The sequence below is a fragment of the Oryctolagus cuniculus genome, chromosome 21, assembly GCF_964237555.1.
Source record: "Oryctolagus cuniculus chromosome 21, mOryCun1.1, whole genome shotgun sequence".
Lineage (NCBI taxonomy): Eukaryota > Metazoa > Chordata > Mammalia > Lagomorpha > Leporidae > Oryctolagus > Oryctolagus cuniculus.
Genome location: NC_091452.1, coordinates 30,799,394 through 30,816,293, shown reverse-complemented (window position 1 = coordinate 30,816,293; position 16,900 = coordinate 30,799,394). Strand labels below are relative to the sequence as shown.

At 59.2% G+C, this 16,900-nt stretch overlaps 1 protein-coding gene across 1 annotated transcript; it reads right to left on the bottom strand.

Moving 5' to 3' along the window:
* Nucleotides 1–13,911: 13,911 nt before the first annotated feature.
* Nucleotides 13,912–14,687, bottom strand: MIF (macrophage migration inhibitory factor). Its single transcript, XM_002722561.5, has 3 exons — nucleotides 14,444–14,687; nucleotides 14,172–14,344; nucleotides 13,912–14,084 (listed from the first exon to the last, which is right to left on the bottom strand). Exons 1-3 carry the CDS (start codon nucleotides 14,549–14,551, stop codon nucleotides 14,018–14,020), a joined length of 348 nt encoding a protein of 115 aa, XP_002722607.1. The 5' UTR covers nucleotides 14,552–14,687; the 3' UTR covers nucleotides 13,912–14,017.
* Between the last annotated feature and the right edge of the window lie 2,213 nt (nucleotides 14,688–16,900).

Here is a 16,900-nt window from a genome sequence, read left to right as displayed (position 1 = left end):
AAGGAACTCGGGCCACGTCGGGCGGAGGGTCCCAGAGGAAGGGGAGAGGCTTGGAGTGGACAACGGAGGTGGAGGAAAGGGGGTTCCGCGGAGGTAGAGGGGCTTGCAGCCATAGAGACCCTCATGAACCCCCCCACCAGTTTTTGCAAGGTTATTCTTTTTTAATGTACAGATGGGGGGTGGGCAGGGGAAGGAGGGCAGATGGGAAGAAAAGAAACAAAAGCTCCATGGACCCTCGGGATTCCTGGCGCAGTGGCCAGAAACGTGGCCGAAGCTCCTTGCAGTGCCTAAAGCTCTCTGGCTCCCAGGATTGCTGCGGCTCAGCCTGTACCCTTGTTGGGGATGGGGTCGGGGGTGGGAGAGACCCGCTGGCAAGGGATGCCCATGGGAGGTGAGGGGTGGGGATTGGCCCAGCCTGGGAGAGCTGATGCCAGGCTTTAAGTCAGTGTTCTTTGCTGGGCCTCTCGGGGGCGCCCCCAGTCCCATTGTAGGGGTTCTGGATGTGGTAGAACAAGGGTTAAGACCAGTAGGTGGGGCCAGCGCCACGGTTCACTAGGCTAATCCTCCGCCTGCGGGGCCGGCACCCCGGCACCCTGGGTTCTAGTCCCGGTCGGGGCGCTGGATTCCGTCCTGGTTGCCCCTCTTCCAGGCCAGCTCTCTGTTGTGGCCAGGGAGTGCAGTGGAGGATGGCCCAAGTGCTTGGGCCCTGCACCCCATGGGAGACCAGGATAAGTACCTGGCTCCTGGCTTCAGATCAGCGCGGCACGCCAGCTGCAGCAGCCATTGGAGGGTGAACCAATGGAAAGGGAAGACTTTTCTGTCTCTCTCACTGTCCACTCTGCCTGTCAAAAAAAAAAAAAAAACAAAAACAAAAACAAAAAACAGTAGGTGGGAAGAAGACCCCTCCCCAGCCCCACCCTCAGGGTAACCCTTGTCAATCAGAAGGCTTGACAAGGACTCACTGGGTGTGTCACCTCCCCCCTTCATCTAATGTTTATGCTTTTTTCATCTTTGCCCTCAGAGCACCCTGGGGCCAAGCCCGTGTCCCCTAGGGGGGAAAGGCCCTGGGAGGTTTCTCCCTATGGGACCTACCGGGATATTAGGTTAGCTGGGGGGAAGCATACGAGTGGGGAATAACTGGGCTCTCAAAGTTGTCGGAGGCTGCGTTGTCATAGTCGCACCTGTACTCCGTCTAATGATGGAATGAAAACACTGGAAAAGGGGTGTGTGGGGGGGGAGGGGTGTCTACAGATGTTTCCAGAAAGCTGGATACGATCCAGCCTCTGCAGCCACTGGAGCGGGGCTGGGGGCGGCCTTGAGACGGGGTCCGGGTCTTGTTGCTGTGTACCCTGCCTGCCCCGGGGCTTGACTGGCTGTTCCCCTGTTTTTCCTCTGGCAGCAGTTTGGGGTTCATTTCCAGAAGAGAAAATGGATGTCAGAGATCCCAGGCACGAGCCTGGGCAGCTGGGGGCGTGGTGTCGTGCAGGACAGCTGTGTTTAAGATGACAAAGAAGGAGGAAGTCGCGGGGACGTGGCTCCACAACCTGGGGTCTCTCCCTTCTGAGCTGAGTAATATTTTAGCTTGTTTCCTGCTTAGGCAGAGCTAGGGGAGGAAACCGTTTAAACGGAGGCGGGCCCGGCTGCAGGAGGTAGCTGCAGGGGAATTTGAGTGAGGCTTATTTTGTCACCAACTGTAATGGCCGTGGGCTAAAGCAGCCCAGTTGTTTTCTCCTTATTGCCCCTCAGGTCTTGCTGTGTCACCTTCAACACCCTCACCTCCTTGGGTCTTAGCATTGGCCTTGGCCTCAGTTTCCTTCTGTGTGTCTGGAGCCAACAGTAACCATGATAAGGAGGCCATCCTGTCCCATCATCCCTTGGGGTAGGAGGTGGGGAGGGTGGCATTGAGTCTTGAGTGAAGAGTTAATTGGAAAATGAGGCTAAATCGAGCACTAGGGCATTATCACCATTCACCAGCAATTCTTTTGTACCAAAAAAAAAAAAAATTTGGAAAATGAGATGACAAAACATCACGAACTCCAGCAGGAAAAAAAGTCTACCATGGCCACAGCTTTACCTTTAAAATACTACCTCTCTGTGTGCTAGTGGTTTGGTAATATTTCCTACAGACAGAAAATTCTGTTTTTCCTTCGGCAATAGGCATGTCCCTCTGTTGATGCACCAAGACAGCTGGCATTTAAGTAGACACACAAGTGAATGCAAAGCAATAAAGGTATCCCCGTAAACACACCCAGAATGATTCCCCAATTTTACTTTCTTCCTTCACTACCAAAAAAAAAAAAAAAATAGCGCACAGCAACTCCAGCAAGACAAGAGGCATGCCACAGAGGGAATCTGTGGCTTGCAAAAGCATGTGGTAGAAGCCAGAGTCCCCCCTCGAGATGGACAGGGAAGGGGGGCCTGACTCTTCAACTTCCCGTGGACCTTTGCCACGGACCTGGTTGTCTGTACCCTGGCTAGCAGCAGCTGCACAGGGCTCAAAGTTGGCTGCTGATAATTCAAGGGAAGAAGGCACAGCCCTGGGAAGGCCCTAGGGGCTAGGCTGACTCTTGTGGCTCCCTTAACCCAGGATACAGGAGTCCCCTCTCCTCCTGTCCCATCCTGGGGTACGTGCTCCCTCTAAAGCAACAGGGTGGGGAGCCAGGGGGGAAGTCTTCTGAACAGGGGAAGGATCTTTGACCCTGCTCAGGGGTGGCTCTGCCCTCTCACTCAACACAGAGCTTACCAAGCTCAACCTTGAACTCCAAGTGCACCTGGAAAGGGGACACGTGGAAGCAGGAGAAGCCGCCTTAGAGTCTTTGGCCATTGGTGACTCCTTGCAATGCGTCAAGGCTACACATCTCGTTCACCTTACCACCCCCTGTCCCGTCAGCCTGTTGGGAGGAGCCGTTGACAACGTGGATGTTAGATGCCCACAAACATGAAGACACACATAGCAGGGGAGATGGAGTGTAGAGAAAAGTGTAGAAGAAGAAGAAGAATTGGAAGAAAAAACATATATATACCGCGGCTTGCCACGGGGTGGGGGTAGGGGAGTGGGGGGTTGGCTGGGGCAGGGGCCCCGGCACGCTGCTCTTTCCAGCCTTGCCCTTCATTTGCTGTGTGACCTTGGGGGAAGCTCCCTAGGTGACCTCTCTGGTTCTCTGTTCCCGATTGAAAGCAGGGCTGCTGAAATCCTCCCTCTCAGGGTTGTTGTGAGGATAACACGAGGTACTGTCTAGGGAAATCGCTTGGGAAATTGGGAAAGCTCATTCACTTAGGCATCCCTCAAAACCCTTTGGCCAAAGCGGGGAAGGTACATGCAGAGGCCCCACGTGGGCCTTGCCTGTCTGGGGAAATGGCCCTGGCCTTTACTCGATGCTGACCCTGCCTTGGACAGAGGGGGCCCTGCTCTCACTCACCTCCTGTACCCTGGTGGAGGCAGGAGCTATCAGAGAGAGCACTGGCTATGAGCTGCACCGGTGGGCACCGGGAGCCTGCTCGGGGCCCGTGGCAGAAGTCTAGAAACCTAAGGAGTGCTGTTCTGGCCCAATCCTGCCCCTCCAGGAGGCTTGCCGGGCAGCCAGCCCAGGAAAAAGAACAATTCTGAATGAGGTTAGCCTGGCTGCGACAGGGCCGGCATGGGGACCCAGACGGGGCAGGGCAAGGGTGTGTAAATGGGGCTGACTTGGCAGGGGACTGCAAAGCCGAGGGTTCACTCCAGTCTCTAGATGCAGACATGGCCGGGTGGGGAGGGGCCCAGCTCACAGGCAGGAGCCGCGGGGAGCCCCGTGGATCAGCCGGGGAGCCTTCCCATGGCTTCCGCCATCAGAACGTATTCTGTCTCTTCTAGACCGAGCCCTCAACAAATAAGATGACTTGCGGTGATAGTCTGGGGTTCATTTCCAGAAGAGAAAATGGATGTCGGAGATCCCAGGCACAGGCCAGGGCAGCTGGAGGCGTGGTGTCATGGAGGACAGCCGCGTTTAAGATGACAAAGAAAGAAGAAGTCAGCTGGGCGGCTTGCTGTGTCCTAGATTGGACAGGGGGTGCCCCAGGACACGCACAAGGCCAGGAAGACCCAAAGGAGCTGAGTTGAACTTGCCCACTTTCTCCACCTGACTCAGCCCCACTGCTGCTACTTGCTGAACAGAGTTGGGAAGTTGGGGGGAGGGGTGTCGAAGTGAAAGGCAGCCTCAGAACTGTCCCCAGGACCTTGCAAGGGAGGGCGCTACTGCCCCCCAGGAACGTTCAATACTCGCCCCTTTGGAGGCTGCAGGTGGTTTAGAGCCTTGAGATGAATCAAAACCCCACGTGGCTTAAGGTCAAGGGCATCCCAGACCCCACACAAAGCCTTTTTTCCCCCTACTCGGTTCCTGTTCTAAATGAGATCTGACCTCAAAGCCCACATTTGGCTCAAGAGGTTCTGCCAAGATAGGAAATGGCAAAGACACCCCCATAAAAAGTCTTCATGAAAGTGTCCTGTCTCCTGGGGTGTTTCCTGGCCTGGAAAACGGCACTCAAGCAGTTCGATTCCATTGCCCTTGTAGGTTAAAGTCCAAAGAAAGAAAAATTGAAAGCCTTGAGGTTGAATGATGATGAAAGACAGATGCATTCAAAGAGAGCCCAGCCCCGTGGTGCTAACTTTCTCTCCACGGCTCGGGGCGGCTCGCCCACTCCTGAAATGTGGGATCCTTCTCTCCACATATCGGCATTTGAACAAGCATGTCTTGTGCTGCAGTTTTATTTATTTCTAAATAAAAAAAAAAACCACCCTACTCATTTGATACAGAGAGAGAGAGAGAGAGAGAGAGAGAGGCTGAGAGACTCCCTTCTACTGGTTCAATCCCCAAATGCCTATAATGGCCAAGGCTGGGCCAAGCCAATGCCAAGAGCTGGGAACTCCTTCTGGGTCACCGACCTGAGGAGTAGGAACCTAAGTACTTGAGTGATCACTGCTACCTCCCAGGGTAAACACAAGCAGGAAGCTGGGCTCAGAAGCCAGTGAGTGCCAGAGCCACACATGCAGATGGGGAACCATGGGTATCCTGTCCTCACGGGCATCTTAACTGCTAGACCGAATGCCTGCCCTGAACCCCAAACACCCAGAGTTACCAGGACAAACCAGGGTGGACAGCGCTGCCCCACCTGCCCACCACAAGGAACTCATCCCCCCAGCAGCCTCAGGCCTCTAAATGGTACCAGAGCCCAGCACTCAGCCCTGTATAGGACCCTGCTGCCTTAAGACCCCCCAAAGAAGGGCCGTGGCACCTGATGGGAGGAGGATAGATAGAGCTCTGTCATGGTGCTGCCCCCCACGCCTCTGCACCCTGTGGAGGGTTAGGCTAACCCGAGGAGGATGGGCAGGTGGGCTCCTGGTTATCAGCTACAGCTTCACCGCACCCCGCCCCGACGTGAGCCCACCCTGTGTGCCCGGGTGGTGCCTTTTCCTCTGAGAGCATCTGTCTCAGTCCTGTCTGTTCCCCAAAGCTCCGCCCGCTGCCCTGGGTCTTACTCAATGATACCTTCTTCCTTCCAATATGTTCAAAACCCCTTCAAAACACTTCCCTCTCCTTCCGCGTGGGCAGGGGTCTTCAGTCCTCAAAAAGCCTCTCCCTGAGCCCCGGGCGCCAGGCTGGTTGTCCTGCTGGGGCCGCAGCCCAGCCGAGCACCTTGCGGGGGTAGCGGCTCTGTCCCCTGGCGGTCCTCAGGACATTAGCTGTCCTCTGTCTTCTCCCAAACACAGGGCCAGCCATGTTGTTGCTATCTGCTGGGCAGAGTTGGAGGCTCTGCGGGCTGCAGCGTGAACGGGTCCCCAGGGCTGCCTCCACTATTCCCCGCACATCCACAAGGGGAGGCTACTGTACCCCATTCTCTTTCGGGGAACAGTTTAGATCTCGCACCCCCAGGCTCTGGGATGGGCCCAAACCCATGTTATTTACCTCATCCGGGCCTTGACTGGGGTTTTTCTAACCGTGCTCTGCAGCGGGAACTGGGTATCCACTACTGTGCTTCCCTCCAGCAGGGTGCCCAGAATGGCTCAGCCGCCCCCTGGTGGCTGTGCTGGCTCCAGGCACCAGTCTCGTCCCTTCTCTTCACCACCTGCAGGCCTGGCTGGCTTGGCTGCACCCCACCCCACCCCACCCCGTGGCCTTCATCCTCTTACTTTCTGGTGGAAACATTGACATTTTCTGACCTCTCCCTCTAGATTTTGTCTCTTTCTCGTCTCCCACGGTGAGAGAACAAAACTGGCCAAGTCCAGTGTGTCACAAGCTGTTGGTAACAATTCCATGGTTTCACCCAAAACATAGTGGCTGTTGGCCACGCCCTCTGCCCCCAGCTCCTCGTAGAGCTCATCTGGCCCTTCCTCGAGGCTTAGCACACCTATTTTTTCAAAACATATGCCTAAAGCCCCAAGAAATCCTGGACCCCCACTTGCAGTGACCCCTTGTCCCCACATGCACCCCAAGGATTCAGCGTTTGATGTTGCTTTTCCATCCTTGAAATTGCCCAGACTCTTCTCTGTCCCCTAAGAGCTGCCCGGGGCCCCCGGGGACAACAGCTTCTGGCTCCTAGAGTCCCTGCCTGTGGCACCGAATCGGCCACTCATCAAGAATGTTCTGGATCACCTGGCGCTCTCTGGAGACTACCTTGCCTCTTCCCCACATCTCTGCCACCCGCCACATCGGGGAGCTTGCCTGTTCCCTGAGTGGGCCCGTCTGGCCTGGTCCACTCCGAGGTCCCGCCAGATCCTTGGTTTTCGTCCAGCCTTGCTCGAGACACCATCTTCCATAAGGACACGCCTCTTTGTCTCATTTCCCAATGCTCCTGTTCTGAGAGCAAGACTGTGGTGGGATTTTTTTTTTTTTTTTTTTTTTACAAACCATTTCCAGTTCTTCTGGATCTCCCAAGCAAACTGAGCCCCCTCCCCTTCCCCCAGCCCCGCTCCAGGACGCACGGCTGTCAGCACCGCCGGCTGAATGGCCTGGGCTCACCTGGGAACGTGCTTTGATTTCACGGAGCTGTCTCTATAGATCTCAATCCAAGAGAAAGCAGTGCTCTGAAGGGCCCCGATTCCTTTCAAACGTTGCCATTTTTCCAGGTGAAGGCAAAGCCGTGGTTTTAGTCACCTAACTCGCGGCCCCAATGTTTGTGGCAGCACCAATGACAGTGGGGCTGTGCCATGCACAGGGCCTAAAAATGCCGAGTGCCTGAGGACTGGCCTTGCAGGCTCAGGGGGCACCGGCCAGACAGCTGTTCTGCCGAGAAGCATCAGGAACGCTACTCCCCGTGGTGGCACAAGAGTCATACCCCGGCGCGCTACAGCCCTGGGCCGGCCATGCCGTTGAAAGGGCTGACCTGGGACCTAGCTGAGCCTGCCCACCCAACCTGTGCCTTGGAGGACTCCAGCCTCCTGTCGACAAGGCCCATGGGAGGCCTGGCACTGCTCACCAGACCCTCAAGCAGCCCAGCCTTTGCTGGAGCCACACTCATTAAAACAGCATGAGCTTGTAGCCAACGCCCAAACCACTGTCCCGAGCCACTGCGGTCGCGGCCCCACGGGGACCCTGTTTAGAGCAGCCAGGGCCACGTGAAAAGCCAACCCCACAACACCAAAGTCCCGAGGGGAAAACGCCAAGGCCGAAGCCGCTGTGACCCCTCTGAAGACTTCATGTGCATACAACCAGGCAGCCCAGAGCCCCGCGCTCAAGAGGGTGACTTGTGTGGACTCAAAGGCAAAGCCAGGACAGGGGCACAGTGTTGGACTGGAGAGGGCGTTAAGCAGAGCATCCCGTTTTTCCCAATTCTGACCTTGGGCACCTTCCGCGGCCATGGCAGGGGCGGGGGCGGGTGGGGAGCCTAGCACATGCCCAGGTGGGTGGGTGGAGCCAGGCAGCTCAGGGGTGCTGGGGCTGGGCCAGGAGAAGGCTAGCAAGTGGAGGACAGTCCTTGGTAAGAGCCAGAGCTCGGGCGGGGGACAATGCCCACACTGTGCCCGCGGTGGGGTGTGTCTGGGGCAGGGGGTGTTCCTTCTGTCCGTGCCTGTTATCTCGTGCATGATGAAGTAAAACACACACACAGAAAAATGCCTTACAGTTTAACGAATATAAAACACTTGGAAAAACAAACAAAAAAGACACTTGGAAGACAGTGAGTGCCCTGGCCACGCCCACAGGCTCCCTGCTCCCCGGTGGGAGCACCGTCCTAACCGGCTCGCGGCACCGCCAACCCGCGGAGCTTTGAGGTTCCTTGTACTTGAACTTGAGAGCAGGGGACTGATCCGCGCTGTGTGGCTCTTGCAGGATGCTATGCTTGTGAGCTGCTTCGGCGGTGCCGTTCTCACGTTTCCGTGGTAGTATTCCGTGAGCGAATACGCCGCAATTTATTTATCCATTCTATTCTTGATGGACATCTGGGTTCTCCCCGGTGGCTAGTTCCTTCTCAGGGTGTATATATACCTAGAGTGGAATTGTGGGTATGGCCTTCACAGCCGAGGTGACAGGTGCCCCGGGACAGCCTGTGGCGGCTTTCCTTGCCCTTCCCTGATTTCTACTGTGTGGAACACCTCTTCCGTTTGGATATCCCGTCCTGGGAAGTGGCTCCCTTTTTATGGGATTGTCGATGGCCGCTTCGCTGCTTTGAGACTATATTTTCTGAAGTTGAGTTTTTTGCCAATACTACGAGTGGCGACAACAGGAGCATGTCTTTTCTTATGGTGTCTTATAATGTATGGTGGCATCAGGGACTCCTTTATAAAGTGCTGTCTGCTTGATGTATCGCATCTAAGAAACCATTGGGACTACCTGTGCCTACATGGGATCTTCCGCGGTCGTTAGTGGCTGTTCCGGCTTTGTAGCCACGAAGGGCTGGTCTTTGTGGGGGGTGTGCAAGGGAGTCCTGTTTGGCTTTTCTGTCCAAGTGTTCGCTAGCTGCGGGAGGGTAGGGGGTGGGGAATCGTGCGCCTGCCATAGACCTTGTCCGTATGTGTGTAGTGAGCTCTGTTTCTGGGATTTCTCTTCTCTCCTTTGGTCTATTGTCTGTCACACGTTGAGACACACACACACACCCACCCGCGGGGCCTCTGCTGTTACAGACGAAGCCCACATATCTCAACATCGGGAAAGCAGGTCCTCACCGTCCCCGGTCTTTAAGAAAATCATCTGGTTCTTCCTGATTCTTGGAGTCTCACATGTTGGGCGCCGTCTGTCAAAAACCCTGTTGGAGTTCTGGTGGGGGCTGTGTGGACGGGGTGGGGGGTACCGCCATCCGGGGGCGTGGCTGCTCGGTTACTCCTCAATGGCCTTGAAGGTGGTTGGTTTTCTCTGCAGAGTCCTGCATACTTGGGATCCATCCCTAGGGCTTCCCAGGGCCCGTGTCCTTTCCTCCTGCTGCTACCCCCCGCCCTCCACCCCCACCCCCACCCCCTCCCGCACACCTTCTCTTTGGATAAAGCCATATTCTGGGTGAAGGCCGAAAAGTCGTCTTACCTCATTGTGAGAAGGGTTCTGCGTCGATACTCCATTCATCTTGCTAGTTTGGGATATGGGTTATTGTAGTGCCTCTCACTGCACATAACGCGTTCTACTCACACAAGTTCACATCCTTTGTGTCTTCCTTTGGCTTTTTTTTTTTAAATTATTATCCTTGAAGCTTATGAGCGCCGGCATCCTTAACGCTCCTGCAGACTCCACTGCAGCCACAGCCTGAATTTTTCCTCTCTCCTCCTTCAGCCGTGTTCCTGGTTTCGATGGACGGAGTCAGCGCAGTCAGACCACAAGGGACTCTTTCCTGCGAACAGGGCTCCCTCCCACCCTTTCTTAAACGCCCAGCTCCCACGCCTGCATGCCCTGGAGGAGCAGGGTCCTGCACAGGCCAGGCCACACACCACTTTTGATCAGAAAGTCACTTTCATTGTTTGTCACACAATCAGCATGGAACGGGTAGAGGGGAAGCTTCTTCCGCGCCCCCCCCCCCAATCCGGGGACTTCCTCCTGCCATATCTGTTGTCTGTCTCAGATGGACAGAGGCAGGCACGAAGGGCGGTGCCACGCCCCACCCAGGCAGATTCTCCTGTCATGGCAGCAGCCAGGCAGTGGGGGTCTCCTTTCCTCATCCCCCCCCCCCCCCGCCTTGCGGGGGTTGAAATACGCATTTTTGCAGAATCAAAATGATGGCCCAAAGGAATGAAATCCCAAAGGTCTCTGGGCTCCTCTGTGAACAAGGAGATGGGTGTAGTTCACAGAGAAGGCTCTTGTCCTGGGAGCGCCCAGATAACAGAGAGGCCTGCCCCGTCCCCTAGAGTTTTCTCTTGGAGAAGTATAAGAAGACTTCCCGGGGCTGTTCCAGCCTCAGCAAGGTCTGAGACCTTGAAATTCACACCCGCCCTGGGAGCCGTGCAGCCTGCTCCTGGCTTCTCTGCGGAACAGCTGATGGCCCGAGGGGCAGACTGGGCAGCACAGGGGCAGGCTGGCACCCAGGGGAGGCCAGGGACAAGCTGGGGATTTGTCCCTTGTGGCAGGAGGCCTTCATGTGTTCTGAGAGACATGAGGCCACTGGGCAGTGTAGCTGGCCACCAGAACTGGACAGGGAACCAGGGTGGCAGGCAGGGGAGGGGGGAGACTGGAGGGCAGAAGGGAGTGGGAGGAGGGAGGGCTTGAGTGGGGTCAGGATGAGCCTGAGAAGGAAGACTTCCCCCAGCTTCCTGGGGGGGTGGGGCACCAAGGGACTGCCGCCATCTGCCAAGCAGCTCTGTCTGGCACACATGACCCCAGGTTGGACCAATGGGGGAGCCAGAATCAAGAGGTGCAAAGCTGAGCCAAGTACAAGTACAAGAAGGCACTTGGTTTGGGCTGGAAGTGATTGATTCATCAGTGGATCAGGACGGCCGCTGTCACAGACGGCGGGGACGGAGGGGGTGTGCAGTGGGCCGCATGTGCCATCACGGAGGGAGCCCAATCGCATCCCAGACTGTACACGGGGGCCTTGCAGACAGGAAAGGCAAAAGCAATCACATTGAAGTCCTGGAAGAAACCAGGGCAGTTTGATCGCTGTGGAGTGGGGAAAGCGTAGAGGCGCCGGCCCGTCGCATGCCCTGCCCGATGACATACACTGGTCTCCGGGCCCAGGCACAGCGCTGCAGGCCCACCCCAGTGACGCACTGGCGGAGACACCTGCAGTTCCCGGCAAAGGGTCAAGAAAGAGTTCTCAGAAACACAGCCCAGCAGAAAAGCGGGCCTGGGGACCTGGCTTAGTCACCATATGGTGTCCAGCTCCGTGGCTGGGGGAGAGGCCTTTCCCCATCAGACAGGCACGAGGCCAGACAGCCCTGTTAGAGCAGACCAGCAGTCCCGCCCCTCTAGGGAGCCCCGCCCGCCCGCGGTGGAGTTTGCACTGAACACACCTGTGGAATTCTGGGAAAACTGCCAGTGGGCAGGGCCTAATTAAATGGAATGAAGGCCCAAGCTACCCCAGGGGACACTAGGTTCAGGCACTTTCAGGTCTCACACACACACACACACACAGACACAGGTGCCAAACAGGTGTATTAGATACTACAACCTGGGGGGGGGGCATGGGGGCTGGGGTGGTATTAAGTACACATGAAATCTGTCTGCAGGGATTTGGAGGGGAGGGGAGGCAGGAAGGAGCCTACTTTCTGGGCCCTTTGGCATGCTTTGAATCTGGGCCAGATAAATCGCTTACCTATTACATGAAAAGTGGGTCCAGGATCAAGACACCAGGCCCCAGGAGCAAGGACGGGGGAAGTGAGACTTAATTTTTTGAATCTGGTTGAATGAGATGGCTGTTGGCTGTTTTGGGGGCTAGATCGCGAGTCCGGACCCCACTGTTGCCAGACGAGAGCTGAGGCTCCAGGTCTGAGGGGGTCCGAGCCGGAGTCCTCTGACACAGAGGGGAAGTATGTGGGAGCTCACTTACCAGGAAGGGGGGTATCTGGTAGATGACGGGTGGGGTTGCCTTGTGCCCCTGCGGGCCCAGCCCTCCCCACAGGGAGGGAGGGGCCTGGGATGGCAGGAGAGCCTGGCACTGCTGTATCTCCTGGCTCTTCAGTGTGGTAAGGCATCAAGAAATGGACGGGTCCAGAAACCCTGGGAAGCCCCTAAAGCTCCAGAGACTGGCTGGCTTCTCCCACTAACTACAGATGGGAGTGGGGGGAGGCTAGGGCGGCCCTGCTCTATTTTTATCTACTGTTTCAGAGGCAGTGGGGGCATTCAATGGACGGGGCGGGGGAGCAAGGACTTCACAGGCACTGCGATGTCCCTGTGAGGCCCCGGGAGCAGGGACAGTGGGGAAAAGCCATTGGATGAATCCTACCATTTCACAGATGAAGGAAAACCAGTGGGGAAGGGCTGGGCCCAGGGTGGAGGCCTGCAGGTCACAGAGCTGGTGCTGCCACTTCTGGGTATCCCCAGGCGGGTGTTACGAGGGGTTCAGCGTGGGTGCGTGGGGGACAGGCAACCCATGCAGAAGGAACAGCATCCACGAAGCTGGAACTCTTACAACCCCCCCACCGCGGCCGCACCCTGGCCCTCTTTGAATTGAGGGAGTTGAACTAGATGTTCTGGGGCAAGTGCACCCTGCTCTCTGTGTGCAGAAGCAGGAAACAGGAACCAGGTGGGGGGGGGGGGCAGGTGGGCCAGGCCTGAAGCAGGAAAATCAGGGATCTGAGCTGGGTGCCGGGGTGGGGGCTGCTTGGCGGCTCAGCAGGTGCCCAGGTCCAAGAGGGAGGCCCAGTCTCCGCAGCACGCTGAGATGAGTGGCACTTTGAACCCAGCAGGGAGGCCCTGGGCTTGGCCCCGGGGAAGTGGGGGTGAGGCATGCCCCCCAGCAGCAGGGGAGGAGCCCCAGTGGCCCAGCCCCTTCAAGACTCCCTAGAACTGAGTCTCCTTCCTCTTTCTTCTCTAGACCACTCTACCCTCCTACTGGTCGTCTGCAAGGAAATCCCTGAGGTGTACAGGGCTGGGCTGGGGGCCAGGGGAAGGACCCCCAAGATCAAGACTGCGGAGCCCAGGCTGGGTGCGGCGGCTCTGAAGTGTTTGTTCCCTGCTTCCAGCCTGGCCTAGGTATACCCAGAGCCTCCTGCCCTGCTCCTCCTCACAGGCAGCCCAACCCCCACCCCGGGCTTCGGAAGCCAAATGCACTCAAATTCCGCGGAATTAGAAAAAACAAAGTCACACTCCAGCTAGGACATGTAATTGCCTCTTCCCTCGCCGCCCGGAAGGGGGCGCAGGGGAGACAGGAGCGCCCCCTGCTCTGAACAGACTGGAGGTCTCCGACCCCCGCGACCCCGGGGGGTCTGTGCCGGCCGGTGGCTGGGGCAGCCCGGCCTGAAGGCTCTCACACTGTGGAGTGGATTGAGTGGTCAGGCATTGCTGCCCGCGGGCAGCTGAGCCGGGCAGGCGAGCCACAGCAGGGGGCCGGGGCACCATAAAGCCACAGCTCTGCTGACTTTTGCCATTTTTTTTTTAAATAGCTGAACTGCCGTACTTTGCAGTTCTAGAATCCACAAGGTGGAGTACATGTCCCCTCAAGTGTGTTCCTGGCTGGGCCGCCTCGGGGCGGGGGGTCTTCTCAGGGCACTGGCGCATCCCGGGCACCCCCGCCGCCCGCCGTGCTGGCACTGAAAACAGGCCTCACGCCCCAGAACAAAGCGGCTGCCTTCGGCCGGTAACTTTTCTCTAGGCTGGCCAGCCGCCCCCAGCCCCCCGCCCGCCCACCGCTCCGCGCAGCTCCCCACGGCGCCCCCTGGCGGCCCTTCCGCTCCCGCCAGGCGCAGCGACCCCCCTCGGAGGACCCCCCACCCCCAGCCCCAGCCCGAGAGCGGGGCGCAGGGGCAGCCCGGGCCCGGCCGCGCCCTGATTCCCTGCAAGTCAAGGAAGCTCCTCGAGGCGGCCGTGGCGTCTCAACCGTTTATTTGTCGTGCGCGGGAGGGCGGGGGCGCAGAGGGGCAGAGGGGGGCGCGGGCAGGGGCGGCGGGGCCGGGCGGGGGCCCGCGCGGCGCTCAGGCGAAGGTGGAGCCGTTCCAGCCCACGTTGGCCGCATTCATGTCGAAGTAGTTGATGTAGATCCTGCAGCAGAGGGAAGGCGGGCTAGGCGGGCTCAGCGGGCCGCGCGGCCCCGGGGCGCCCCCAGCCCCCCCAGCCCCCACCCCTCACCTGTCGGGGCTGACGCGCAGGCGCTCGGACAGCAGGCCGCACAGCAGCTTGCTGTAGGTGCGGTTCTGCGCGCCGCCGATCTTGCCGATGCTGTGCAAGCTGCAGAGCGCGCACGGCTCGCTCGAGCCGCCGAACGCCATGATCTGGTCCGGGACCACGTGCACCGCGATGTACTGCGGGGAGGCGCGCGGTCAGCCCACGCGAGCGACCCCGCCGGCCCTGGGCGCCCACCGGAGGCCCACCCTGCGGCCCCCCGCCCGCTCCCCGCAAACCTGGGCCGGCTTGCCCGTGGCCTGCGCCAGCTGCTGGGTGAGCTCCGAGAGGAGCCCGTCCGGCACGGAGGCGCGGGGCACGTTGGTGTTCACGACGAACATCGGCATGGTGGCTCTCGGACGGCGACCCTAGAGCAGTGCACAGAGGAGCGCGCGCCGCGGGAAGAGCGGGGAACCTGAGCTACGTGACCTCCGCCGGTACCGCCCCCGGCACCGCCCCCGGGCACGCCCCCTCGCGCCGACGTCCCCGGGCCCGGCTCCGCCCCGGCCCCCGCCCCTCGCGCAGACGTCACCGCCCGTCACGTGCGTCCGGGGCGGTGCCCGGGCTCCTCGAGCGGGCCGTGCCAGGCCTTGCCGTGCGCACCGTCGGAGCCGGTCGTCGGCGCTGCGCGACGTGTGTCCCGCCGCGGTCGCTCGCCGCCTGCCCTCGCGAGCCCTTTCGCTCCGTCTGATGTGTCCTTGGAGGCGCTTTGTCAGAAGTCGGCGTGCGGCGGCGAACAGAGCCGCCCTGGGCCCATGGCGCCCCAGGACCCCTAGGGCCCCCTGCCCGACGCGGGAGGGGTACGCGTTACCGCGGGTGGAAGGGGGCTGCCACGGCCCTGTCACCATCCGGTCCCTTCCCTGCACCGGTGCTGTCAAGTGGGCGAGGCGGGGAGCGGGAGATGAGGCACAGACCCAAGGCGGGCGCCCCGCTCGGCTTCTCAAGCCCGGGACCCCCGGCCGTCAGCCCCTCGGGGCGCCCTGCCCGCCTCGAACAGCCCTGTCACAGACTTTCGTGCCTCTTCCACTCGTGGTGAGCTGAAGGGGTATGCGGTGGGCGCCGCGCCTGCATCGGACTGAATCCCACATGGATGGGGAATGAGAGAATAGAGATAACTATGACACAGCAGAGGGAGGACTGGTCGCTGACCACGGGGCACGGAGGGGCCCGCAGGCCCTCCCACCAGAGAGCGGAGTGTCCACCCCTCCTGCCACTCAGGCCGCCGCCGGGTCGGGGCGCCGGGCCGCGGAGCTGGCCCCTCGGGTCCTCAAGGCAGGGTGCACTTGGCCAAGTCCTCTGCTCTCAGAGGAGCTCACTCTTGGTCTTTTTTGGCATTTGCAGTCCGGTTGGGGCGGCACAGCACACTCCCGCCTTGGCCGTTGCAATGGCCTTGCAAGGCTGCTGGTGCCTGTGGGAGCTGCGTGCCACCAGTCAGCCTCCAGGCAGGAGGTCTCCTGGGCTCAAACCCGCTGTCCCTGTGGGTGGGGCTCTGCCCCACTGCCACATCTCCAGCCACCCCATGTCCAAAGCCAAGCATGAATGACGGCCAGCTGGTGGAGTGCGCCTCCCTGCACTGTCCCTTTGTCTTTACTTTGCTCCTCTGCCTCAACCATGTGGTCTGTGATGCCCCACCCCGTGGGGGACAGCAGCTGCGGCCACTGACTTGCCCCGCCCAGTGAAATGGGAGCAGAGTGACTGGTGGGGCCAGCGCCATGCGGCTCTGGACGTGAGCCTCTGTGAGTGTCGGGTGCTTGCTGTGGCCTGGGGCACCTGCCCTCGCCAGGGCAGCCTCAGAGGCATTTGCTGGACATCTCCTCTGCTCCCCAGCCGGCCTCACTCACCTTTTTGTTGTTGTTGTTGTTGTTCTTGTTTTCATTTGTTGTTGGAGGTCTCATGGCTGCTGGCTCACTCCCCCAGTGGCCAAGCCAAAGCCGGGAGCCAGGAACTGCATCGGGTCACTCCCCCAGGCAGGCAGCAGGCATTCAGGCGCTTGAGCCCTCCTCTGCTGCTTCCCCAGGCGTGCATTAGCAGGAGGTTGGATCGGAAGTGCAGTACGGGGTGCGGGTGTCAGTGGCGAGTCCACCCCTGCCTCCTCTTAGAAGGACATCTGATCAGGTGACGGGACGCCTAGTCCCACCCGTTACGAGCTTGGCTGGGTGGCTCCCCTCCCTGCGATGCGTTTCCCCACCTGTAACTGGTGATAACAAAAGCATCTACCTTACCGCAGGGTGGTGCAAGGGCCCTGTGGCCCACATGCTGCTAATAGCCCCTGATAGGAAAGAGGGAATAGTCAGGGGGCCCTGTGGGGCCGGCCTCCCTGCACCCCCCTCCATGTTCTCTTCCCTCCAGTGCCATGCTCCTGGCTCCTGGCTCCTGGCTTGGCCCTGGGTCTGAGCTGCAGTCTGCTACACTTCCCCTTGCCTGACTCCAGCTTCCTGTACAGACCTCAGCAGAGCCTCAATTCCTTGGGAAGCCCAGGAGCCTCTCTGGCTCAGGTCCCACATGTGACCTCGGGCGGGCTCCAGGTTTCTATCTGTGAATGAATGCCTTGTAATGAGGCAGTGAGTGCCAACAAAGGGGGACAGTCTCTGCTGTCTGGTTCCACCCGTGCCCTCACCCCGTTAGGTTTGCTTCAAGGCAGGAGGTACCTGGCAGATGTAATCGGGGTTACACACCTTTGCATGGGAAGGTTATTC

Bases quoted from the DNA above. Each gene is read 5' to 3' on its own strand.
- MIF (XM_002722561.5), bottom strand. From the start codon at position 14,551: ATGCCGATGTTCGTCGTGAACACCAACGTGCCCCGCGCCTCCGTGCCG. The intron at 14,345-14,443 runs GTTTGCGGGGAG...GCCTCCCCGCAG, and splicing joins CCACGGGCAAGCCGGCCCAG to TACATCGCGGTGCACGTGGT. The intron at 14,085-14,171 runs GTGAGGGGTGGG...CCTCTGCTGCAG, and splicing joins CTGCGCGTCAGCCCCGACAG to GATCTACATCAACTACTTCG.